At 41.5% G+C, this 26,703-nt stretch overlaps 2 protein-coding genes across 3 annotated transcripts in view; both read left to right on the forward strand.

Annotated features, from left to right (window-relative positions):
- Window positions 1-116: 116 nt before the first annotated feature.
- Window positions 117-7,391, forward strand: LOC127945177 (microtubule-associated protein RP/EB family member 1-like). Of its 2 annotated transcripts, XM_052541785.1 has the most exons (8): window positions 117-227; window positions 1,261-1,384; window positions 1,663-1,808; window positions 1,966-2,164; window positions 2,827-2,877; window positions 3,799-3,905; window positions 4,286-4,438; window positions 5,408-7,391. In XM_052541785.1, the coding sequence occupies exons 2-8, from the start codon at window positions 1,264-1,266 to the stop codon at window positions 5,456-5,458; spliced, it is 828 nt and encodes a 275-aa protein (XP_052397745.1). In that variant the 5' UTR covers window positions 117-227; window positions 1,261-1,263; the 3' UTR covers window positions 5,459-7,391. The 2 variants fall into 2 exon arrangements, with proteins under 2 accessions (XP_052397745.1, XP_052397746.1); XM_052541786.1 differs by lacking the exon at window positions 2,827-2,877 and having other exon boundaries at window positions 177-227.
- A 9,376-nt stretch (window positions 7,392-16,767) lies between these two features.
- LOC127944646 (laminin subunit alpha-5-like) overlaps window positions 16,768-26,703 on the forward strand; it is a 64,193-nt gene continuing 54,257 nt past the window's right edge. The window contains exons 1-2 of the mRNA XM_052540735.1: window positions 16,768-17,175; window positions 22,570-22,722. Of these exons, the coding sequence (XP_052396695.1) occupies window positions 16,918-17,175; window positions 22,570-22,722 (411 nt within the window). The 5' untranslated portion in view covers window positions 16,768-16,917. The remainder of the gene's footprint in view (window positions 17,176-22,569; window positions 22,723-26,703) is intronic.

A 26,703-nucleotide genomic window follows, 5' to 3' on the forward strand; every position in this document is an offset into this window, starting at 1 on the left:
CTATACTTATATATCAATAAAAATGTATTCATATTTATTTGTCATCTATAAAAGCCTAATTTAGCATAAATACAATCCCTTCAACATATTACCAAATAAAAGCAATGAGACGAAAAGACTCTTATTATGTCAAATATTTCCCCGACGTATCCGTACGTGATGACGCAATCCGCCCACAGAACAAACCGACGCATGATCTGAGAAAAAGAAGCGCCGGCGAACAAGAGGTAAAACTCGGTTGAGAAATCTCAAATACCGTTATATATTCTTCATTTTCCTTTTCAATAAATTAACATCACGGAGAGACAGCCAATGTCGTGACAACGTCGTAAAAGCGTTACATACCCATGGGAAACGGTTTTATTTTAAACGAGTGCTCTGAAATGAACGGTTAGCCCCGGCCGCTAACGTTTTATGGGACAAAGCATTATCTGGGCTTGTCTTATATTTCGTTCGGTACTCTGGTCTATGAAGCCGGTGTTTGAGGCTTGAATGAACGCGTATATTAATTTAATCCTCCTTGTTGAAATAAGTGTCGGTAGCACGTCTGTTATGAGGGTTATAGAGTGAAAGGCGAGGCCTGGGTGAAAATGAGCAGCTTCAGGCGGAGTGTGTTTGAAGGGCTGTGTCTCAAACCCTGCGAGCTGCCCGAGAAGAAAGACCTTTGGGCGTCAAAGGCGCATTATAATCACATTAAAACGACTTCGAATAGAATGCTGTCTTGGTAGGGCAGCTTATTAGGGTTTAGGGCACGGACCAAGTGACTGACATTACTGCTGTCTCTTTCTCAGCATCTGCTAAGCTAGCTTTATACCATTACGATTTATTACAAATCCTTTCTTCTTCATAGTGTGTATCACAGTGGGGGTTCACACAGAGGCACATCTCCATAGTGTCATTCTGTTGGATAACAGTTCTTTTGGTGACTAGATTTATTTCTGAAAAGCAAGAACATAATAAACATAAACCAAAAACCGTGTCCAGAGAGGAAATCTGAGATTTATTATCTGTGGTACACTCCCTTACGAGTCATCCATGTGGTTAAATACGTCACTGCAGTGTTTGGTTCTTTATACTCACTGTCAAGGTTGATGTATGATAATCGAGCATACTTTATAGTAAAATAGATATTTTGAGAGAATTAGTCTTAATCGATATTAACCTAATAGTATATGCCCTGGTTTCAGCTCTATTATTTCAGTCTAGGTCAGCACATGGTTCCTCATCATGATGTCTGGTTTATCTCTTGCTTTATTCTAGGACATGGCTGTGAACGTACATTCCACTTCAGTGACTAGCGACAATCTGAGTCGCCATGACATGCTCGCGTGGATCAATGAGTCTCTACAGATGAACTTTACCAAGATCGAGCTTTTATGTTCAGGTGAGTTGTAATGCATGCTGCTTTATAGTATAAAATGCAACAGCTGGGTTCTGGAAGTAAAAAAAAGTCAACTGGTTTTTATTTTTGCAATTTAAGGAAATTGCTGGTTGGCTTTCTCTATGGCTTGTATCGCTTTAACAATGTCTTTAAAAAAAATCTTATTAGAAAATGAAAAATATTTCCAGAGCCAGTGCTTCTAATGATATGCACGTTATGATAATGGACATGTTTTGGATTAATAGAAGCACATTTCTTTTGTAATCTGATTTTCTTTACAGGTGCAGCCTACTGCCAGTTCATGGACATGCTGTTTCCAGGCTGCATACCTTTGAAGAAAGTAAAATTTGGTGCAAAGTTAGAGCATGAATACATTCACAATTTTAAGATATTGCAGGCCGCCTTCAAGAGGATGGGTGTTGACAAAGTGAGTTGGTTAACCCCCCCCCCCCCCCTTTTTATGAGAGACTTTTTAGAGATTTGGCAACAAGCCACTTATCATTTGATCACAAAAATGATATTCATTAGAGTAGAGTATGCGTTCATTATTGGAGAATACTATTTGAGTGTGTTTTCCCCTTCAGATTATCCCGGTTGACAAGTTGGTGAAGGGCAAATTTCAAGACAATTTTGAATTTGTTCAGTGGTTTAAGAAGTTCTTTGATGCTAACTATGATGGAAAGGACTATGACCCAGTGGAAGCGCGACAGGGCCAGGACACCATGCCTGCACCCAACCCCTCCATGCCTGCCCTCAGCAAGCCCAGGAAGATCATGAATGCAGGTGGGTTACATTGCACCTTGTAGTTTGATCTCAGCATTTAGGATTACACATTGATTTTTATGTTTTATACATCTGCCCAAAATGCATTCAGAAGTTTGGGTTCAATAATATAGATTTTGCCTGTTTGTTTTTTAAGAAATTAAAGGGATAGTTCTCCTGAAAATGAAAGTTTGCTCCTAATATGCATGCCATTCAGGAACAGTAAAGAAGACTTTTAGCTGAAAGCGAGTTCCTTGGTGATTTCAGTAAATGCAAGTCAATGGCTACTGTCACTTTTAAAATGTAAAAAAAAAAGAAAAAAAAAAACCTATCAGGCGGCACAGAATTGAGATTTATCCCTCCTTGCTATATATTATGGTCTTATAAAGCAAAACTCTGAGCTGACGCTTGTTTGTTTACAACAGAGCATACATGTTGTATTGTTGTTCATAATGGTACTTTTGCTTATCCCTAAAAATCCCTTATAAATCTTACTGAGCTTAAAATCTTGAACGGTTGTGTATTTTATACTCTATTTCCCCATTTTATTGATACCCAGCAGGCATTACATTGTTCATGTGCACTTACTTGAATTCTTCAGTAAGATATACATGAACTGATCGTTCTGTTCTTTCCATCGGTTTGACTTGCCGTAAACCTCTGTGTTCATTGGCTTACTGCAGTCCATCAGTCTTCTTCTGTGAAGACTGCCACCCCAGCTGCTGCTGTAATTGGTATGAAGATGCGTTTTGGGTTTTGGGGCTTTAAAATGTCTTCAGTGTCTGTAAGGGATTCAAAAGGTGGAACACTTTGAATGTAGTTGCTACACTTTAGTTTATGGAGCAGTTTCAGTCTGGTCCCGTTTCTTCTGATACATCTCACGCTCAGGTTTCACGTTTCAATTTATTTATATAACACCTTTTAAACAGCTGACCAAAGTGCTGTACAGAGATTTAAAAATAGTAAATGAATATAAAAATCAGCATCTCAGTTTACCATCTGCTCGCTGAAGTCTAGTCAGTATAGACAATGAGAGGAGTCGGCTATAGAAATACACATGTAATAAGATTGCTGGCGCTGGAGAAGTTGACCCTGTTGCAGTCGTTCTAGTATATTGGACGTTTAAATGATTTTTAAAAGCCACAACGTTGGTTTTAAGTGTGAACTAACCCACCCACACAGAAGGTGCTAGACTGAAACTCCTCGGGGAAGGGAACCTGTGACGAGTCTGATATGATTTTAGACTGGTCATGGTTATGTTTATAGACAGGCATAAAAGCAGCATGAAATGCTCTTCACAACCCATCTCTCTTTCATAATCTTATGTTTCCAAATTAAACTGCATTGTCAAGGAGAAAAACAGGGTGTGCTTGACTTAACTCATTGAGAATTGATTAAATTGTTTAAAAAAGTGAGCATCACCATATCAGAAGTAAATGGGTCCATTTTGATTTCATGTTGATTTCATTGCCAGCTTGTTGCTTTCACTTCACTGCAGTAAAATACTTTCTTTTCCATGCTCTTCAGTGCATTTCAATAAAAGGTCCAGTGATGCTCTGTTATACACTGTCAGAATGTTATTAACTACTTATCAATGTTTCCTGTATTCAGGCTCATTTGTTGGTCTCTTTCTACTTATTGCTTATTCCCAACAGCGCCACAGAGAGCAGCGGTTGCAAAGGTGACACCCAAGATGGTGCCTAGCTCTGCGCGGAGACCTGGTGCTGGCGGTGATGACGAAAGGGCGGAGCTTATTCAAGAGGTTTGTTATTAAGCTGTAATAAGGTGTGGCCACAGTATTTGTGAGCAAAATCAAGTTATTTTAATAGGAATCCATGCAATCAGGAATTGTGCAGCGGGAAAAGATTTCCCCTTGGAAAAAAGGATACTCTATTTAATAGCATGAAACGGAAACTTGCTCTTTAAAGGTTGTCTAGTGTCTGTACTATTTCTCTCCAGAAGTTAAGAGCAATTACATGTAATACTTGTATAAACTAGATTTTCGGATATCTTTTAACCCCATCATTTGCACTTGTCAACATGCTTACAGTGAAAGTAAGAAATTTTAGTACGCTAATGTATGCATAAAACCTATGTATACTTTGGGCTTTATGACTAAACCGTTTTTTTGGTGACTTTCAGTTAAACATCTTGAAGTCTACAATCCAGGACATGGAGAAGGAGCGGGACTTTTACTTTGGCAAACTGAGGAACATTGAGCTGATCTGTCAAGAGAAGGATGGTGAAGGAGACCCCACCCTGCAGAGGATTGTGGATATTCTCTATGCCACAGACGTGAGTCAAACACAGCTACAGTCCTACCAAAGAGAAACATTTGTCTCAACATACACCATATTAGTGATTAACAGTGTTCCCACACTTATTGACCAATCAATTCCATCACCTTTTCATATATGGTATAGTTTTAGACTTAACCCAAAAATGAAAATTCTTTTACCCTCATGCCATTCCAAACTCACATTTATCTTGAATATAAATTAAGATATTTTCAAACATGAGTGATTTCTGCCACCTCACTGAAAGTCAATTCCACCGAAACTTGGATTCTTCTATATAAAGACATTTGTCAAAGTAAGAATCAAGCAGATTAAGTCTTCTGAAGCAATTAATTAGCTTTTTCACACAGAGCTCATCAAATATGATTAAGTGAAGCATAATCCTAATGCAACCTCATTAGTTCTTGGATGTAGGGCAAGCATGTTTGAGCTTCTGTTTGCCATTTTAGATGTGCTTAATGACTTCTACCAGTCTCCTTGTGAACTTTAAGGTGGCAAAGTTTCACTGAAATTGACTTTTTAATGGAGAGACAGAAATCTTTAAGGATTCATTAGATAAATTTCGATTTGTGGTTAAAAGACAAATAAAAACCAAATGGGTTAGGGACAGTATAATGATGACAATTTCAATGTAAAGGTGAACAGTCCCTTTAAACTGATTGTATTGGTGAATTGATCTTTTAGTAGTCAGTTGTGATTTGTTTCATGATTGAAAGCCACCGGTGTCAATAGGTGGAAACGTGAGTAGACGTGTTGCAGATCCACATTAGACGATCTTGTTGATTAATTTCCTGAACTTGTAAACACTGGCTGACTAGTGGTTCACACACTGCTGTTCCGGTGAATGTTTCCTGGCTAACAACATCTGCTGTGGAAAACTGGAACAATCTTTAAATGGCCAGACTTTTCTTATCGGGTGACTCAGTCTGTCTCTCTCTGTCTCTTTCTCTCTGGGTTGCTGTCTCAGGAGGGGTTTGTCATCCCAGACGCTGAGTCAGAGGACCAGGAGGAGTTCTAATGCTCGTGATTCGCTGCAGTTTTACCCTCCTCTCACCTTTTTCATTCCTGTCCTCTCCACACAGTCACTACCCCGCCATCCACGCATCATATTACGCATCTGGACTTTTCCCAAAACAAACTTCATACTGAACCCCATCGCATCTGCTAAAGCATGCACAGACACACTTAATGTTGAAAGAACTGTTTTAATGCCCTCAGACCTCTGGCTGCCACGATACTCCATGTTTCTCTCCGAGGAACAGTGCGTTTCCTGTCTGTAATATATGATCTAACATTGCTTTCCCCTTTCAGCGACTTCAGACACCTGCAAATGTATTTATCTTATTTTAAATGGCTCTGAAACACATGTCTCGGACACATTCTCTGTTGTGATTGATAGGTGGCGTCTCCCCCTCACTGCTGTGCTACATATCTGTGATCACGTCTTATTCAGAATCGTACCGTACTGACACAAAACCCAGGGACGGAATGATAACCGTGCATTAGTTCATTTCAAAAAGCCTCTTTCTTCTTAGTTTCTAGTCATTGGTACTTGCTTTAGCATAAGGCAGGTAGCAGTCACCAGCGCTGCAGTCTATCCTCAGTGACTGTGCCTTATACAGACTGTCTGGAGTTCTCTCTTTGTTTTATGGATATTGTGAAGCAGCGTTTTCGAGTCGACGCATGTACTAACACTCAGTCGTGCGCTTTGGCCTACAGGATGCTGATGTACTGTGGCGCCACGGTTGCACGAGTTTAAATATTTTTATTATAATTTTATTGCTTTCCTTTTAAATAATTATTTGTATGAAGTTAGTAGCCACTACGTTGGTGGACTCAGCCAAAATTTGGGTTACAAGACAAACACTGCCCATTTTCTACCTGTTTTTACTGCCTTATATTTAATGCGTTTTTCCGTCCTGTCATTCGCAGGCAGATGTTTGTAATTCAAGTTATTAAAGTTTTAAATTGAATTTTTTTTTTTTCTTTTAATTATTTTTGTTGAAGTAGTAGTAGTAGCAGCAGCAGAATGTTTATTTCAGGCATAAATCTTTAAAACACACAAGATAAGAACATTAAATCTTTTGAGTTGTTTTCAAATAGTGCACCCTTTCAAGAGCATTCCCCACAAAAGCATGTCAAGCTGATGATACAAATGCAAAAACACTAAAATAGCAACTAAATAAGCTTTTAGAGGAACGTTTTACTTCTCGCTCCTGAAGTAACTGAATTTGATCTATAGGAGCTAGCTTTTCAGGCAATGCTTGCTCACTTCACTTGTCATTTTTTGTCGATTCAACACGATTCGGACTTTAGATCACTGTGCAAGCTCTGACTTTCAACGACGTGTAGCTTCATTGTTTTCATGTGCACTGGTCATTCTCAATCACTATGAATTTTGCTGTGTGTAGTTCTCAATGTTGAATTTTACATCATTAGCGCATGCAAAAACCGGCAATCAGAGTTGTTATTGGTGCTATACTTTGACCCTCAAAAACTTGCCTGTTTGTGCTAGAAAAGCCGTTTTGCTGGCTGTTTTGGTTCACTGGATTAGAAATATTGCTGCGGTTGGGTGAATATAACAGTGCTGGGTCTGTTCTAAGTAGGAGACAATAGGAAATCAAGTGACACTCACATTTCTGGGCTTACATTGACAAATATCCCATTGTAATTTCACATAAGCCGAACTGCTAAATATTGGCACAAGGTGGATGCAAGTAAAAATGTGGACGGAAGTAGTTTGGAAGCTGGTAATATCTGTTAAAGGCAGTGATCGACCCTTCCTCCCTTTCTTTCAATGCTCTGTGGCCTTTAAGAACAATCTGTAGCGAAGGTACTCCGTACACCACGAGCAAACTGTCTCTCTCCCTGTTTTTGTACTTTCAGGCTGTTAAGAGATCCACATTTTTAACTGAAGTCCATTTCTTACAATAAAACCGTATTTACATGTCTTTCTGTTGGTGTCTTCATTTCTGGTGATTACAGTTTTCCACATTTTTCAACAATAGTAAAGATATGTAAACTGGAATGATACAAGTATGGCATGTATAGAAGAAATCTAAAATAACTTATTTTAAATGTTGCTTGAGTCTGTACACTGGACATGTTGCTTTTCCCTTGGTTACATGCTCTCTGTTTTCAAATGGATGAAATGCTGATTCATTGTTCTTGTTGAGCTCTTAACAGTCTAGGTATAGTCTCACGTAGCCAGATCTTCAGACTGTTGGCTGAAGGTGTGGAGTTAATGGCAGCTTTCATCGGCACAGTTGTAAACACAATGGCTTTCTACTTTCATGGCGGGGTTTGGCATCACTGCATCTTTGTTTCCAGGCGGAACATTAAAGAACACGACACACACGTGTCCTGGAAATCCTGTATAATACAACCAATCAGGTGACGACTTCCACACTTCTGAAGTGTTTCCACTTTTGTATGCTATATGCATCAGACTTTTTTATTTGTTATTATTATTAATACTTGAACAATAAATACTAAGCAAAAGTGCCAAACGTAAACACACGCACATACACATACATTGCTTCTATAGATATCTAATTCCTTAAGTAACACAGAAGAGGGTTCTGATTGTTAAATTTACAACAATTATATAATCAAGAGATTGATCATGTAAACCTCATTTTCTAACTTCTTGTTATAGCTCAAAAAGCCAAATATTACATGTTCATATAGTAGAAGAAAGTTGCACAACACAAAATCAATTCAGGGATTTAAGAGAACTTCACAAGAAATGGACTGAGGCTGGGTTCAAGCGCCACCACACACAGACGTGTCGAGGAATTTGCTGAACCACAGACAACATCAGAGGCGTTTTACCTGGGCTTAGGAGAAGAAGAACTGGACTGTTGTCCAGTGGTCCAAGTCCTCTTTTCAGATTAGAGCAAGTTTTGTTTTCCATTTGGAAACCAAGCTCCTAGAGTCTGGAGGAAGGCTGGAGAAGCTCATAGCCTAAAGTCTAAAGTTGGTTAAATGACCATAGTGTTGGTGTGATTGACTGGCCAGCAAACTCACCAGACCTGAACCCCAGAGAGAATCTATGGGCTATTGTCAAGAGAAATTGAGAGACAAAAGACCAAACAATGCAGATGAGCTGAAGGCCACTGTCAAAGAAACCTGGGCTTCCAGACCACCTAAGCAGTGCCACAAACTGATCTCCTCACGCCACTCTGAACTGATGCAGTAATTAAAGTGAAAGGAGCCCCTACCAAAAATACATGTACAGTAAATGAACATACTTTCCAGAAGACCAACAATTCACTAAACAATGTTTTTATTTTTCATCCTATGAAGTATTCTAATTTGTTGAGATAATTAATTGATGGGTTTTTTTTAAATGTGAGCCAAAATCATCGCAATTACAAGACTTAAACTACTTCAGTTTTTTTGCACTGAATTTAACACACCAGTTTCACAATTTGAGTTGAATTACTGAAATGAAGTTTTCCAAGAGATTCTAATTTATTGCCCCTGTAGATCTTCAAAGATCTGGTTAAAAATGCTTAGCAGGGTTACATTTGTGCTGTATCTTAAATGAAATTTCTTACATTTTATCTGGAATGAGGTATTTATTAAGCTTCCTCCAATTAATATTTCCAATAAACTGAGACCAACAGAAAATAGCACTTGGTTTACTAACAGTTTATTTTTTTGAAATAATAAACGTATAGCCTTGATGAAAAACTAGTTCTGCCACAGAAAGTGTCAGCAGGGTGAAGTAAAGAAGCATGTTTGGAGTGTGAAGACTTCTACATAAAGACACAACACAACCAAGTGAACATGCTCTGCTAGGAGCTGCTTTAAAGCAGTCATTAGTTGAGGAGGTTTGGGAGAGCTGGTCCATTATTAAAGAGTGTGTGGAAAATTCCTGTTCTTCCTCTCAACTGTAGTGACTGTGTGTGTGTGTGAGTGAGATACAGTAGAGCAGGGGTTTTCAAAGTGTGGGGCGCGCCTCCCCAGGGGGGCGCCAGAGCATGTCAGTGGAGGCGCGGGAAAAATTATAATAAATTAAAAATATAATTGAGTTTAATTATTATAAGTATTTTTTATTGTATTTGAATGTTTTTACTTAAATGATACTAAAAAAATAAAAAAAATATGAGAAAACATTTTTCACCCAGAAGGCCGTAGCTTTGAATTTGCAATTCATACACTGTTTTTCCAACGAGACAATCCAGGAATCCAGCACGAGTGGATTCGCGATCCATTCAAATTCAAGCCAGCAGAAAGTGACGCACTGTCTATACAAGATGAAGAGGCTTTGATTGATCTGACTAGTAATCATTACTGGAGCAAATGATTGGACATTTCTGGCTCTCTATTCAAAATGAATATCATGAACTTACACAAAGGGCACTGAGGAAAATTTTACCATTCGTTTCAACGTATTTGTGCGAATCAGGATTTTCTGTTCTGACATTCATCAAGAACAAATATCGTTCACGTCTTCAAGTGGAGGATGACCTTCGGTCTGTTTCTGACGTCACTGCAACCACGAATTAGTCTTCTCTGGGCAGCAAGGAAACTAATACATACCGCTCACTAAGGTAGGGATATAATTATGTAAGCATATTCATCAGTAGTAGAGATGTTTACATTTTGGCGTTGTTTAAAGTTCTTTCCACACTCTGTTACAGGTAATCTGACTGTTTTGACTGGGGTGGACAGTTATTGCAATTTTAAATTGCTAAAAAAATATCCATCGTGGTTTTTGTTTCATTTCCTAGTTTTAAAAACGTTATATTAACCTACTTGTTATTACTCTAAAAATAACTGCACATGTGCAATGTTAACACAAATAATAATAAAAGCGAGTAAACAGTCTGTCATTGTGTGTTTATCTTTGTGTGTGTGTGGGGGGGGGGGGGGGGGGGCACTGGGTAAGCTGTGTCAAAAGGGAGGCCCTCTGTCTTAGACTTTGAAAACCCCTGCAGTAGAGTACCACAGGCTAAAGGCCCCTTTGATATTATTTTCTTCTAAACCACTAGATGGCACAAAACCGTTGCGTAGCACTTTCTGTGGTGTTCATATTAGAGATAATCACCGTGTGAGGTGCAGTGTAGGATTTAAATCAAACTTCGCTTATGAATACATACATAAAACATAAATATATATATATATATATATATATATATATGTGTGTGTGTGTGTGTGTGTGTGTGTGTGTGTGTGTGTGTGTGTTTACGTATACACCTATAAATATACATGCATACGGATGTTCAAAAATACATATATGAAACACGTGCACACTATTCATATTAGTGTGCACGTGTATTTCATATATGTATTTTTGAACATCCAGTAGTGATTCATTTATAGGTGTATATGCATGTGTTATATGTATGTATTCATAAGCGAAGTTTAATTTAAATCCTTCACGGCACCTCATAACCATGTTTAAAATGAAACCATAATATTTAAAACCATGAATATTAATCATATCATATAATCAAATATCATTTTTTTTTGTTACTAATGTTAATTTATATTCAATTATTATTTTTGTACAGTAAACAGGTCTGTGTGTGTGTGTGTGATCAGGATTCAGGAAGGCTTTTATGGCTGTTGAGCAGTTCTCAAATGTTATATTCAAGACAGTGGAATACATTACGCTGTACATTAAGTCTAGTTTACCACCTTACCCTATTAGTCAATCATTTTTTATTTCATTTATGTGTTAATTATTATTTTTTATCATACCTTCTTTGGGGGATATTCATCCTTTTGTGTGTAGATGCTAATATCTTGTTTACCATAAGTTTCCATTAATGTTGGTTAATGCATTGATAATATTAACACATACAACCTTTGACTTTGATAATATATTAGTAAATGGTGACATGAACATCAACTATGATTAATTAATGCTTTAGAATTAATTTTCGAATGTAGTTAATGTTAACAAATTAAACCGTGCTGTAAAGTGTCACCATTATCCTTGGTTTAAACAGGCCTTCTTTTTCTTTTTTCCTTCACTGTGTTATCAGCGTAATACTTTGTGGTACAGATCATCAGTAGCTCCAGTGATGCTGTGATTCAGTGAGAGAGCAGGGCGAAAAGAGATAGCCGTTTTTATTTATTATAAATTTTTTATGCATTACACCACTAACAAAAGACTTCCTCTCGGACACCAAAGAGCTGTAGCCCTTCAACATTATCATGTGTTCATGTTAGTGGAAATCCGTGTTTATCACATGTCTTGTGCGTGTTCCTTGTAAGATAGACTCTCTCATCATCATTAGCGCTGTAGTAGAGTGTCGTCTGTCTGGCTGAAATGCTTCACTGCTCACTTAGCGAGACCTCCGGCTCTTTGTTCCTCATCCACAGTTAGTGCTCTGAATTTCTCCTTTCATTCAGACTGAACTTCAAAGCATGTGATCGTAACAAAACTGGAGGAAGAGCAAGAGGAAACACTGTTTTATTCAAATCAGTGTGAAAGATGCTTCAAACCTGTATGAACTTGCACTCACATGCTAACACAATAACCTCTCTGAGAGAGATGCCAGTACAATAAAACCAGATATGAACTATATGCCTGTAGGCCATATGTACAGTACGGACCAAAAGTTTGGACACACCTTCTCATTCAAAGAGTTTTCTTTATTTTCATGACTATGAAAATTGTAGAGTCACACTGAAGGCATCAAGGGCTATTTGACCAAGAAGGAGAGTGATGGGGTGCTGCTCCAGATGACCTGGCCTCCACAGTCACCGGACCTGAACCCAATCGAGATGTTTTAGGGGTGAGCTGGACCGCATACAGAAGGCAAAAGGGCCAACAAGTGCTAAGCATCTCTCGGGGAACTCCTTCAAGACTGTTGAAGACCATTTCAGGTGCACTGTTAAAAATATTCCGTAAAATATACGGTAAAAAACCGGCAGCTGTGGTTGCCAGAATTATACCGTAAAAAATACGGTAAAACTGTTTTTGGTTTAACGGTTTTATACCGTAAAAAATAGTTACACTGTTGTAGGTTTAACGGTTTTACTTTATATTTACAGTTTAATACCATAATTTAACTGATATAATATTAACATATGAACTTATTGAAGCACTGAAATCTGTTTTGTACTTTTGTATTACACTGGTAACCACCAAAAGCAGGTGGTGATAAGAGAGATACGTGGTGAAACAAAGCACATCACAAGCAGCTTTTAAATAATAAGATACATAGAAGGTGCAAGGTGTCATTCACACAAACACTAAACACCATCATGGTGAGACTCATTAAACTGAAATATGCAATAAACATTAATTTAACAACATTTTATTTAACATACAAACCTAATAAACATAACAGATGAGAAAAAATGAAGAAGAAACATAGTTATTTCAAAGAAAAAACATAAAATTCAAACAAAATTTGAAATGCAACGCAGAGAATTCTGGGAACGTAAGTTTACGGTTTTTCCCTGTAAAGTTTACAGGAAATTACCGTTAACCAGTAAACAGGTTTGTACTGTAGCATTTTCACAGTTTTTTACCGTTAAAATCACAGTCATTTTTTACAGTGTGACTACCTCTTGAAGCTCATCAAGAGAAAGCCAAGAGTGTGCAAAGCAGTAATCAAAGCAAAAGGTGGCTACTTTGAAGAACCTAGAATATGACATATTTTCAGTTGTTTCACACTTTTTTGTTATGTATATAATTCCACATGTGTTAATTCATAGTTTTGATGCCTTCAGTGTGAAAGGCAAAACTTTAATGCCGCACTCCTCACCCGTGTCTTTGCTTGGGGCTACATAATCTGAGGTCCTGTCTTTTGCCATTTCCTTTAATATGAGTTTGGTTTCAAGAGGATTTTTCTGCTCTTTATTGTTCGTGCTGCAGGATGCTGGTGGATGTGTAGCGCAGGATATCTGTCTCTTTCTCTGTATTAATGCGGAGGTGGTGGGATCCTGCTGTGATTATTAACGTGTGGATTGAGGGGTCTGCACGTCGAGCGAGAGGAGTGTTTGTGAAGGAGGAGGAGGAACAAACGTTAAGTGTGTGCTTTTGTCTTTTTCACATCAGCATGCTCTTCACTATCTCATAATCTCAGTGGTGTTTGTTAAAACTCACAGAAAACAGCTGAAATAAATCTCATAGACTAATTAGAAATCAGAATATCATAGCCGCTTAGTGCTGGGCTCTTTTAGGGAAGCCCGTTTCCACTAAAGTAAAAATAATACAAGTTCTACTTATAAATATATAATAATATGTAAAGCATAGTTATGAATATATTATATAATGAAAATAATGATAAAAAATATCATAATTAATCATATAATAATATATTCATATAATATGAGTATATATCAAATTAGATAATTTCTCATATTTAAGAATCTATATCTCACAATTGTCATGTGTTTGCAACTTTATCTCATAGTGACTTCATATCTTAATTTACCTATTTCTCACAGCTGAGACTATTTCTCGTAATACTGAAGACAGTTATGAGAAATGAAATCACATCATTATATCACATTGTTATTATGAGAAAAAAAATCCCATTATATAATGTAATATTTATTGGAACTGGAACTGACTTAATGTCTCGATTGTGTTGTGACTCTCATAATTGTGATTTTATTTCTCATGCCTGTCTTCTTATCTCTTCATTTCTCATGATCATCTTCATATCTGCAACTTTATATCTCATAATAGTGACTTATCTCAATATGGCTATTTTCCACAGTTGTGACTTTCTAATAATTGTCTTCATATCTCATAATTGCAACTGTACATCTTAAATAAGAGATTATATCTCAATTACGAAGTCAACAATCTGACTTTTCTCAAAATTGTCTTTGTCTCATAATTGCAACTTTATATCTCATATTAGTATTTTCATTAAAAAAAAAAAAGAGCTAAGAACCACAGTTCCACAGAACTACAGAAACAACGGGTAAGATCAGGCCTGTCTGGTCACGTCTGTGTGTAAAGTATATGAAGATGCCACATCAAAACTGTGTTTTAGACACAACACAGCTTCCTCTGAACTTATCTAGGTCTGGACATCCTGCCTTTTCATGTTCCACCGAAAAAAAAAAAAGTCATACAAGTCTGAAATGACATGAGGATGATTAAATGATGACAGAGCTTTCATTTTGACCAAATTATTATAGCTCATTATTCTGCAGCAAATAAAAATGAACTTGCTGGACTTTATATGAGTGTGAATAATTGTGTGTGTGTGTGTTGCTGCTCACTTTTACAAATGTAACTGTTCTGTTGTAACCTTTCATTTATACTGCACTGATTGGAAACTTTTTAACCTTTGCAAAAGGATGTATTGTGTGCAATAAAATATCCTTTTAAAGTATCAGTAGGCTTTGAGAGTTTTTTTAAGCACATAGATTAAGGTAAAGCCCATCCATAAGTGTCCCATCTAGTACAGTAGACCTATATTATTGAAACAAACAAGATGATCTTTCTATTAGATGAGCTATTTGTAAAACAAACAAAAAATAAGCCTTCCAAAAACTGGTAAAATACTTTAGATTTATGTTGTATTTATGTCCACTCTATACACATACATACATACATACTTTATTAGTTACACCTGTTTAATTGCTTGGTTACACAAATAGCTAATCAGCCAATCACATGGCAGTATCTCAGTGCATTTAGGGATCTAGATGTGGTGAAGATGACTTGCTGAAGTTCAAACCGAGCATCAGAATGGGTAAGAGAGGATTTAAGTGACTTTGAACGTGGAATGGTTTTTGGTACCAGACAGGCTGATCTGAGTATTTAAAAAACTGCTGATCTACTGGGATTTTCACATACAACCCTCTCTAGAGTTTACAGAGAATGATCAGAAAAAGAGAAAATATCCAGTGAGCGGCAGTTGTGTGGACGAAAATGCCTTGTTGATGTCAGAAGTCAGAGGAGAATAGGGAGACTAATTAGAGATGACAGAAATCAACAGTAACTCACATAACCACTCGTTACAGCCAAGATATGCAGAAAACCATCTCTTAACACACAACACATTGAACCCTGAAGCATGGATCCATCCTGCCTTGTTTCAGTGGTTCAGTCTGCTGGTGGTGGTGTAATGGTGTGTGGGATATATTCTTGGCACACTTTGGGCCGGTTGAGCCTTGTTTAAACACCACAGCTTACCTGAGTATTGTTGCTGACTATGTCCATTGCTTTATGACTACAGTGTACCCATCTTCTGATGGCTACTTCCAGCACGATAATGCACCATGTCACAAAGCTCAAATCATCTCAGACTGGTGTCTTGAACATGACAATGAGTTCACTTTACTCAAATGGCCTTCACGGTCACCAGATCTCAATCTAATAGAGCAGTTTTGTGATGTGGTGGAACGGGAGATTCACATCAAGGATGTGCAGCCGATAAATCTGCAGCAACTGTGTGATGTCAGTATGGACCAAAATCTCTGAGGAATGTTTCCAACACCTTGTTGAATATATGCCATGAAGAATTAAGACAGTTCTGAAGACAAAAGGGGATACTAGAAAGGTGTACCTATAAACCAGTGAATTCTTGATCTCTTGGATTATTGAATAATCCCATTTCACTGCTGGTTATATATGCTCTATATATTAGTGTACATGACGAATAAAAACCTTGAATCTTGAATACCACCACCAGTCAAGAAAATCTTCAATACAAAAATAAATGTTAGGCAGCCAATGAGATGCAGGATTTTAGAGTTTTATCATATTATTATTATTAATTAGGATGTCAGAGTTTCATTAATTTAAGTGGGTACAGTATATAAAACATTAAAAATATGGATTCAGTACTGTATGTAAAAAACATTAAAGGCATAATTTGAAAAAAAAAAAAACCAAGTCTTGTGCATCATAGGGAATAATATTCAGAATATTTTACAGTTAGTTTAATACATTTAAATCAAATAGTGTTGTCGTTTAATGGATTTATATTATTACATACATTAAAAGTTGTAAAATTATAATAAAAAAAAAACAGAAAATGGTAATTCCAAAAATGGAGCTTTGTGCAATAACAAGGATGTTATTCTGAACATTTTATTATAGGTTTTATATTCTAATGACACGTAGGTAAATTGTTTAAATAATTAGAAGTGTTTTTATTTAATTTTATTTTTTATTAAGCCTGGTGCAACGTAAAGGGCATATATTTATGACTATCTGAGTTAGTTTAGTCTCAAAACATAGCAGCCGCAAAGAGTTTAATTGACACACACACACACACACACACACACACACAAAAAAACAACAAACAAAAAAACACATTGTCCAATGCTTGACTTGCTTGTCAGACTAACTTTCCCGCCGTCCCACCCGGTGCACTACCCTCCTCTCTCAGCTGGAGAAAGTGCCCATCCGCTTATTCTTCTGTATTACACACGACTTTCCGTGTCCTCGGTCTCTCCAGATGTCCGTGGTTAACACCCCAGCTAGCTCTCAGTGGATCTGACCAGCTGTGACAGTGTGAGTGTTCGGCTCAGGTGAAGATGGCGAGGGGACCGTCGCGCGCACCGGTGCTCGTGCTTCTATCGCATCTGTTCATCGACGCTCTTCTGGCGCAGGAGCTGCCCATCACCGGCGTGAACGGATACAGTCTGCACCCACCGTATTTTAATCTAGCGGAGGGGACGAAAATCACGGCCACGGCAACCTGCGGAGTGGACGAGCACGAGCAGCCGATTCAAGACCTGTACTGCCAACTGGTCGGGGGCCCCGTGTTAGGGGACCCGAGTCAGACGATTCAGGTAAAGATGTGCAACACATTTATATTTTTTTAAGGATTACATTACTAAAAATAGATAAAAGAACACGTTGATGTTAGTTCTCTTCAGTTATAGCCAAAATAGGATTGTCTTGGACTTTGTGAAATGCACTTTTTTATTGTTTTTATACATAAATATATCAGATGCTACCATAGTGCTGAATAATTAATGTTCATTTGCTTGGTATTCCAACTGACATGAGGCACGTCCATAAGATTTACTACCACATTTCCATTGTAACAAAAGATGGTATTTATATTTTATATTCTTCTATTTCTTATTTTTTTTGATAGCCTATCAGAGGTGGGTAGAGTACCCAAAAACTGTACTCAAGTAAAAGTAAAAGTAATTCTAGAAATATTTACTCAAGTAAAAGTAAAAGTACTAGTCTTGAATAGTTACTTGGGTAAGAGTAAAAGAGTATCGGATAAAAAATCTACTCAAGTAGTTAGTTACTAGTTACTTTGGGTCATATATACTATTTTAATTTAGATATATAACGTTAGATAAAATGTATGTAATGTATGTGTGTGTGTATAAATGTATATATTTCATCAGTCTTTACTGCAATTTCTGTAATTTATTTTAAACCCTGTCTATTTACAGATATAGGTGTCATGCCATTACATATTTTTAATATGACTGACTTTATATGTGAATTTAACATTTAAAGTTAATGTGATATAAATATTGCTACTAATCTTTCATTGTTCAGAAAGAGAGCAAATAACATTTACATTATTAAAGATCATTTTCACTGACATTCCTAGAGTAAAATCACTCTCAGAAACTTCCATTAAAATCACTGAAACTGTTAACACTGTGAAATCAATATCTTAATTATAGATTCGTACACACATCTGAACTTTGTTGTTTCTGACGAAAGAATTCGCCAGAAAGAGGTATTCAGTCATTGAGCGAGTGAAGGAAGCACCGGCATTTTAGCGATGACTCATCGGAACACCTCTGATTGGCCATTGCATTCAAAAGCTCAACAGAATCGTCTGTGATTGGTTATAATGTGCAGTGCTGTAAAAACGCATCTGTCTCTGGCTCAGCGCCAGCAAGCGATCACAGATCTGAATTTAGCAGCTGATGATATGACTTGCTGAACGTACTCGCACCGGTGTGATAATCGGCTATTTTTTGTCTTTTGGAAGCTGCATTCAACTTGACTCCCCTCTGTTATAAGCCACACACGTACAACAAACTAATGTCACAGTGGTATTGTGTACTGTAATCGAATGTAGCCCAAGTTATTACCTGTTAAACAGTAGACAGCACACGCGGTGTTCATCTAATAAAGATCTTCATCACTAGGAAATAATAGCCTTTGCAGATTTGCTTTCAATTCAGTGCAGTTCCATAGCCCCGTTTTCAACGCTGCTGATATTCTTAAAGGGGGGGTGAAATGCTATTTCATGCATACTGAGTTTTTTACACTGTTAAAGAGTTGGATTCCCATGCTAAACATGGACAAAGTTTCAAAAATGCATGCGGCAGGGAACTGAACAACTCATTTAAACTGATTCATGAACCAATTCACTTTTGCCTTGATCAAGCCATTGAACAGAATTGACTCAAAAGAATGAATCATTCGCGAATGGGCATCGCTCATTGCCCAGAGAAAAGTAGACGGCGCTTTTGGAATAAACTAAAGCATTTATAACATTTATTGCATTAAGATAAAGTAACGAGAGGACAGTCGCCCACATTAAAGAAGTAAAAGTACAGATTTTTCCCCAAAAAATTACTCAAGTAAGAGTAAAAGTACCCATCTTTAAATATACTCCGAAAAGTATTAGTTACCCCAAAAAATTACTCAAGTAAATGTAACAAAGTAAATGTAACTCGTTACTACCCACCTCTGTAGCCTATCTATATAAACAGGTCAGGACAGTGCTTTGGGCTTGAGGAACTGCAAGATCCTGATCTTTTTTTTTTTTTGAGAGCACCTGCTTAAGGTGAAAAAGTTATAAGGTGCTATGGTTCCTCATAAGAGACCCCCACTGAAGCTTCATAAGCAGCAGGCTTATAAAGACTCGACATGGCTTTTTGGCGAGTGAGTGAAATGTTTAAACATTGTAAAGATCTTTAACTATCCAAGATGGATATTTGTTTATTTGCACACTCTCTCCCTTTACTGAAAGAATTATGCAAATCAGGTAACAGCGCAGACATGCCCAAAAATTTGGTGCCGAATTTCAATTTGCATGCCACAATTTCTAATTTTGCAGATTAGCTTGCACCCGAAACAGCTCTTTAAAATGTCCTACGTGATGAGTTATAACTCTTTTCTTCACTATTTGATCATAATTCAATGAATTATTGTCATGATTGATAGAACATGTACACATCTAAATTGTGGTTATGACACAAACTTAATTTACAGGTAATGTAGCACCACAGCATGATTAGAGCGCACTGGATAAACTGTGCTTTTGTTGATGGTTAGGTAATAACAAAGTGTCTGTGCTGAAATACCTGTTAAGTGTCTACTGTCAACTGTTTCATGAACTCACCCCAGATAGTATCAATAGGTTACTGTCGTAACCCCGGTTCTCTGAAACATCTCGTGTTCGAGATCCACCTATTGGAAGGGCATCCGTACCTGACCTCTGCAGAAGCATCCAATTGCACCAAGTCTGGCTAGACAGACAGAAGCGTGCAGCCAATGCCAGGTAAGGCCCCGCCCCCTTACCTAGGGGTATAATAGTGGCTGCAGCGCTGCTATTCTCCAGTAAGTATATTCGCTTTTCGTGTGGCAAGCAGGGCAAAGCTGGTGGATATCTCCACTCTATGTTTCAGAGAACCGGGGTTACGACAGTAACCTATTGTTCTCTTTCATCATCTCGTGTTCGAGATCCACCGATGGGAGAGACATGGACAGCTCCCCGATTGCCCAATACACTCATAGTGAGATTCTGAATGCCAGAGAAGGACGGTCGCCCCAGAGTGGCGGTGCCTGACACGTCCCATACTCATGAACCTGCAATACTGATGCACAATCGTGACTGCTGTGCATATGCAGCACATGAAAAAAATTTTTTAGCATCACACACATGATAACCAATGTGCATATAAATACACCCAGAAAAGGAATGTAAAAACGTGCTTAGTGACAGGGATGTGCATGGCCAGCTGGCCCATTCACTCCTTCTTCATCACTTCCAACAGGGTTGCAGGGAAGGGCTAAGAAGACCCCACCCCTAAAACCGAATGTGCTACCGAGATACTAGTGACATCCAGCCGGTAATAACGTACAAATGTATGAGGAGAAGCCCAATTGGCAGCGGAGCAGATGTCCTTTAGCGACACTCCCCTAAACAAAGCCCAAGAGGTGGCAATGCCCCTCGTGGAATGAGCTCTGATGTCCCATGGTGGCTGCATTCCCTTTGATTCATAAGCCAAAGCTATAGCATTCACAAGCCAATGTGAGAGGCGTTGCTTAGAAATTGGATTCCCTCCATGAGGGGGTGTCCATGAAATAAAGAGCTGGTCGCTCTTCCAGAAAGCACTGGTCCTGTTCATATATGTCTGTAAAGCACGGACGGGACACAGAGCATTTAGCCTCTCATCCTCCGGGGAGGGAAAAGGTGGATGGTGAAAAGCGGACAGCTCCAACACCTCTGAAGTGAACGCAGGGAAGCACTTCGGCATGAAGACCGGATTAGGCTTAAGGGAAACCATATCTCCACTAAGAGAGAATTTAGTGCACGAGGGATGAACCGAAAGTGCATGTAGCTCACTGACACGTTTGGCTGATGCCAAGGCCAAGAGCAAAGCTGTCTTGAAGGAAAGCAGCTTTAGGGAAATACTTCCAAGAGGTTCAAAAGGATACTGAGACAGAGCCTCCAACACCATGGAGAGATCCCACTCAGGAACAGTTCTCCTGATGACTGGCAAGTGGCGACGGGCACCCTTCATAAATCTGCGGATTAGAGGATGCTGCCCGACTGTTGAGCCCTCAAAGCCCACATGACAGGCCGAAATCGCAGCCAAGTAGACCTTAATTGTGGAAAAAGACCTGCCTTGAGTCACCTGGGTCACCCATACCATGAGAAGACCTGGGTCACCCATACCATGAGTTGCCATATCCTTTACTTCAAGGCCCTAAAGGCTGTATTTGAAGTCGAGCGGGTCGCTCCAATTGTGCCTCATATGCTTAGCGCACACTGGAAGGATGGGGAAGAGTTTATTCCTCAGACCGGGAGGAGGTCCCAACACTTTTCCGTCGTAAATATCCCTCTCCTGGTCGGTGGCACTCTGTGGAGCCGGCCACTCAATGTTGAGGCGAGCAGCCGCTCGCTCACACACTTCCAGGAGGATGGACTGAGGCAGGGCTGCGTGGCCGCTAGCCTGGGGAACGCCAGAGGGCGGGATGGCCTCCTCGTCCTCTGAGCCCCCGAGAAGGGCCACATCATCCTCATTGCCGGAACCGGCCGGTCCGTCGGCGAGCATGAGGTTGCCCGTGAAGATGTCCTCTTCTGGGAATGTGGGATTGGGCTGGTCAGCCCAAACAAGTGAGGAGGAGCCCCGGGAGTCCCCCGGTAGCACGTCATCGTCACAATGTCCCCCATCTGAGTCAGAAAAACCGAGCTCGGCGCACTGGGTCGCTGCAACTTTAAGACGGCGTCATAAAAGCTTTCTGGGCAGTATAAGGCAATGGCTGCAATTTTCCAGGTTCTCCAAGGCTTCTTGAGTGTGTTTAAGGCCCAAGCAAACCAAGCAGAACGGGTGAAGGTCCTTAGGAGCGCTTAGCGCTCTACACGCGGCCGGGCAGGCCCGTGATAGGCTATTTCCCAGAGAAGCGGTAGGTTTAGAAAGTGACATACCGGAGAAGAAATCGGAAAAATTTGAAAACGACGAGAGTGCGGGTGGCTCTGAATGTAGAACACAGCAGAAGGCTGAGAAGATGACAGTCACGTCTGGCGGAGGCTGATCAATCGATATGTCCTCCTGAAGACACGAAGGTGAGCAGTGTAATCCAACCGAACTGTGTCAATGCAGAGATCGCGAGAAGCGAATGTCAACTGGAGAATAGCAGCACTGCAGCCACTATTATACCCCTAGGTAAGGGGGCGGGGCCTTACCTGGCATTGGTTGCGCGCTTCTGTCTGTCTAGCCAGACTTGGTGCAATTGGATGCTTCTGCAGAGGTCAGGTACGGATGCCCTTCCCATAGGTGGATCTCGACCACGAGATCATGAAAGAGAACAACTAGTTAGGAGTTAGAGGAGTTAGTTTCTTCATACAGCTTTTAATTTGTCTAATTAGATCTAAACTAAAAGCAGATCATGTTACAAAAAGGTGTGATATACCAAAGTACTTCTAGAGATATCTTTCAGCTAAATGTTGTGTCTTCCTGTGTTATCAGGGCCAGCACTGTGACATCTGCTCCTCTGAAGACACTAACAGAGCGCATCCCATCAACAACGCCATCGATGGCACCGAACGATGGTGGCAAAGCCCTCCGCTCTCCCGCAGTGAAAACTACAACCAGGTCAACGTCACTCTGGACCTAGGACAGGTATGTTTCCGGTGCACTCCTTACATTTGTCTAACTCCACACACGTGTTCATATTATTCAGTGTACAGTAGAGTCATCTGATACTCGGCTACAGCAGACACTTTTGTGGATTGGACATGAGTGTAGAATTCCAGTGAGATGAATCTCATCCATTCATCCACTCATCCATCTGCACATGATTCAGTCTGGGACTACCTACCTGAGATTTCAGTGAGCAGAGAACCCCAACACTGATCAAACAATGTACAAGTAATAGGCTAGCAATTTAGTCATTTTGAGATATTGTTTTATTATGTGATAAGAAGTTAACAAAGTGATGCAAGAAAAAAAATGTTATTGTATAGGCATTACCGTTTTGAACATTCGGAGTGGGTCAGATTATTACATTGTTTATTCAGAGCTATAACTGAAGTATGAGGAGCAGTAATTGTGATGCTGCTTTGTAGGCTTCCTCTAACACAGATATGAGGCTCTTTCTGACCCCTCAGAACAGATTAATTAGATCTGAAGGTTAGTTACTTAATATCTGTCTCAACCTGTTCAGGGACAAAACGACCCTCCCCATCACAACCACAGTTCATGTCCCGCTTCTCTCACTCACTCTCTTTTTCGGTTTGTTAAATGACCCTAGACACTTTTTGCACATGTTCCCTGCTTCCTATCAACATGAATGCTGAGGATCTCGAGCTAACAGCAATGACACACATTAATTGATCCTCAAAATGCATTCGAGTATTAACCAGGGTTTATGCAATCATGTTAGCAAGCTTACTTTAAAGTTACTGTAAAAGTTCAGTTAAACATGTTTCGGGGGTTTGGAGTCAATAAACCAAATGATTTGAACCAATACTTTTTTCTCATAGTGACCTGAGATTCGATAAGTGAGCTGAGTAAATGTAGTATTTCTTAATTCAAATGCAAATTATATTTAGGTTGTAAATGACTGAAACTGTAAATGTTAGAGATGCACTACTGATGTATCGGCTGCCAGTATTTTAGCCGATGCAAAAGCTAAGCTAAAAACATTAAGAGTACTGTCACGGGGTGAAGAACCACTCGACAAGAGGTACGTGAAATCAAAAGCCCCGGAGGGTGGGTTTATTGAAAAGTGAAGGGTGCCTGGTGAAGTGTCCTGATCTGCTTTCCGCTGGTTGGTGCTCCCCGTGTGCTCTCCGTGCTCCTCTGTGCCAATCAAGGGGAAAGTGGGTGTCCAGACGTGCTCCAAAGGGTGTGGGCTGTCGGTCACTCGCTGCTTCCTGTGGGGATAGGAGAGAGGGGTTAGTCCAGCTTTGCGTTCTGTTTGAGAACCTCTTCTCAGTGCAACATGTGCTGCTTTTCAATGTGCTGGCTGATGGGGAGCAGCTGTGACCGATCAGCCGGTGACGAGGACGTGCAGGTGTTTTGGTTTGGTTTCCAGGGCGACGCTGATTCCTCTGGGAGTGCTCGTCACATCCCCCCCCCCTAAGCGTCGTTCTGGTCCTGCGAAGACATGTAGAAAGTAGGGGTGAGATTAGGGGAGGGTGGGGAATGACCCCTGACAGACCTGCATAAGCTGTCCAGATCCGGGAGAGGCCATCGGCGTTCGCGTTGGCGGCCCCAGCTCGATGGCGGACTTCGAAGTGGAAGTCCTGGAGCGCTAGGAACCAGCGAGTCACCCTGGCGTTGGTGTCCTTGGCGCGGGCCATCCACTGTAGGGGCGCGTGGTCGGTTACCAGGGTGAACTTGCGGCCCAGGAGGTAGTACCGGAGCTCCAGGACTGCCCACCTGATGGCCAGGGCTTCCTTCTCCACGGCGGCGTATTTCCTCTCGGCGGGGGACAGCTTCCTGCTGATGTAGATGATCGGATGCTCCTCACCTTCCTGAATTTGGGAGAGGACCGCTCCTAGTCCTGTGTCGGAAGCATCCGTCTGCAGCAGGAAGGGGCAGCTAAAGTCCGGGGCGCGGAGTACCGGCGAGGACGTGAGTGCTGCTTTCACCTGGGAGAAGGCTTCTTCCGCCGACGGGGTCCAGCATACTTTCTCCGGCTGCCCCTTCCTGGTCAGGTCTGTCAGGGGGGCGGCTAAAGAGGAGAAGTTGGGGATAAAACAACGATAATAACCCGCCAACCCCAAGAAGGCTCGTACCTGGGTCTTTGTCTCCGGTCTTGGTGCGGCGTGGATGGCCTCAACTTTCTTGTCTTGCGGCCGGATGAGTCCTCGGCCGACTTGATAGCCCAGGTACTTGGCCTCAGAGAGGGCTAGGTGGCATTTTCGGGGGTTGGCGGTAAGTCCAGCCCGCCGGAGCTCCGAGAGCACCCTCCGCAGACGATCCAGATGTTCGTCCCACGCCTCGGAGTGGACCACGACGTCATCCAGGTAGGCGGCCGCGTAAGCTTGGTGAGGCCGCAGGAGGATGTCCATCATCCGCTGGAACGTCGCGGGGGCCCCATGTAGGCCGAAGGGAAGGGTCCGGTACTGCCAGTGGCCACTGGGGGTGGAGAAGGCGGTTTTCGGCTTGGCGGCCTCGGAGAGCGGTACCTGCCAATAGCCCTTGGTTAGGTCTAGGGTGCTGATATACCGGGCCCTTCCTAGCCGGTCCAGCAGTTCGTCCACCCGAGGCATGGGGTACCCGTCGAATTCGGAGACTTCGTTCAGGCGGCGGAAGTCGTTACAAAAGCGGAGGGTGCCATCCGGCTTTGGGACCATCACAATGGGGCTGGACCACGGACTCCGGGATGGTTCTATTACCCCCAACTTTAGCATCTGTTGGACCTCTTCCTCAATAGCCTGCCGACGAGCCTCCGGGACTCGGTAGGGCTGTTGCCTAACGACGACTCCTGGGGGCGTCCGGATATGGTGTTGAAGCACGTTGGTCTGCCCGGGCTGAGAGGAGAACACATCCTGGAACTGACTGACCAGGTGCTGCAGCTCCGTCTTCTGGGCAGCCGAAAGGTGGGGGTTGATATCCACAACCACGGGCTCGGTGAGGCTTAGGGCAGCTACTTGGTCCCGGGTCCCCACCCATTTCTTTAGGAGGTTGACGTGGTAGAGTTGCTCCGCCTGCCGTCGTCCCGGCTGTCTCAGGCGGTAAGTGACCGGTCCAACCCTCTCGACGACCGAGTAGGGCCCCTTCCAGGAGGCCAGAAATTTGCAGGCGGAGCTGGGGACCAGGACCATGACGCGGTCTCCCGGTTGGAACTCCCGTGGCTGGGCTGTCCGGTCATAATGACGTTGCTGCGCTTGTTGGGCCCTGGTGAGGTGTTCCCGGACTAACGGCATCACTCGGTCGATCCGTTCCCTCATTTGCCGGACATGTTCGATGACGGTACGATGCGGGGCCGGCTGCTGCTCCCACGCTTCCCGGGCCACGTCCAAGAGGCCCCGGGGTTGACGGCCAAACAGGAGCTCGAAGGGGGTGAAGCCAGTTGAGGCCTGGGGAACTTCGCGGATCCCGAAGAGCACGTAGGGGATCATGAGGTCCCAATCCCGCTTGTCCTCCGCCGCCACACGTCTGAGCATTTGCTTGAGGGTCTGGTTAAATCTCTCTACGAGGCCATCAGTCTGGGGGTGATAAACAGTGGTCCTCAACTGCTTCACCCGCAGCAGCCGGCAGAGGTCAGCCATTAGCCGGGACATAAAGGGGGTTCCCTGGTCAGTCAGGATCTCTGAGGGGAGGCCGACTCGGCTGGCCAGCAGAAACAGCTCCTGGGCGATGGACTTTGCGGTGGCCTTCCGCAGGGGGACTGCTTCTGGGTACCGGGTGGCATAGTCGACGATGACCAGGATGTGCTCATGCCCTCGGGCAGACTTCGGCAACGGCCCCACTATGTCCATTCCAATCCGCTCGAAGGGCACCTCGATGATAGGCAGCGGGATGAGCGGGCTGGGGGGAGGAGTCCGGGGCGACGTGGCCTGACAGGTCGGGCAGGCCTGGCAGAACCGCTTTACCTCGGCGTCCAGGCCCGGCCAATGGAAACGGTCGCGGATGCGTTGGGCAGTATTG

The sequence above is a fragment of the Carassius gibelio genome, chromosome A23 (genome assembly GCF_023724105.1).
Source record: "Carassius gibelio isolate Cgi1373 ecotype wild population from Czech Republic chromosome A23, carGib1.2-hapl.c, whole genome shotgun sequence".
Taxonomy (NCBI): Eukaryota; Metazoa; Chordata; class Actinopteri; order Cypriniformes; family Cyprinidae; genus Carassius; species Carassius gibelio.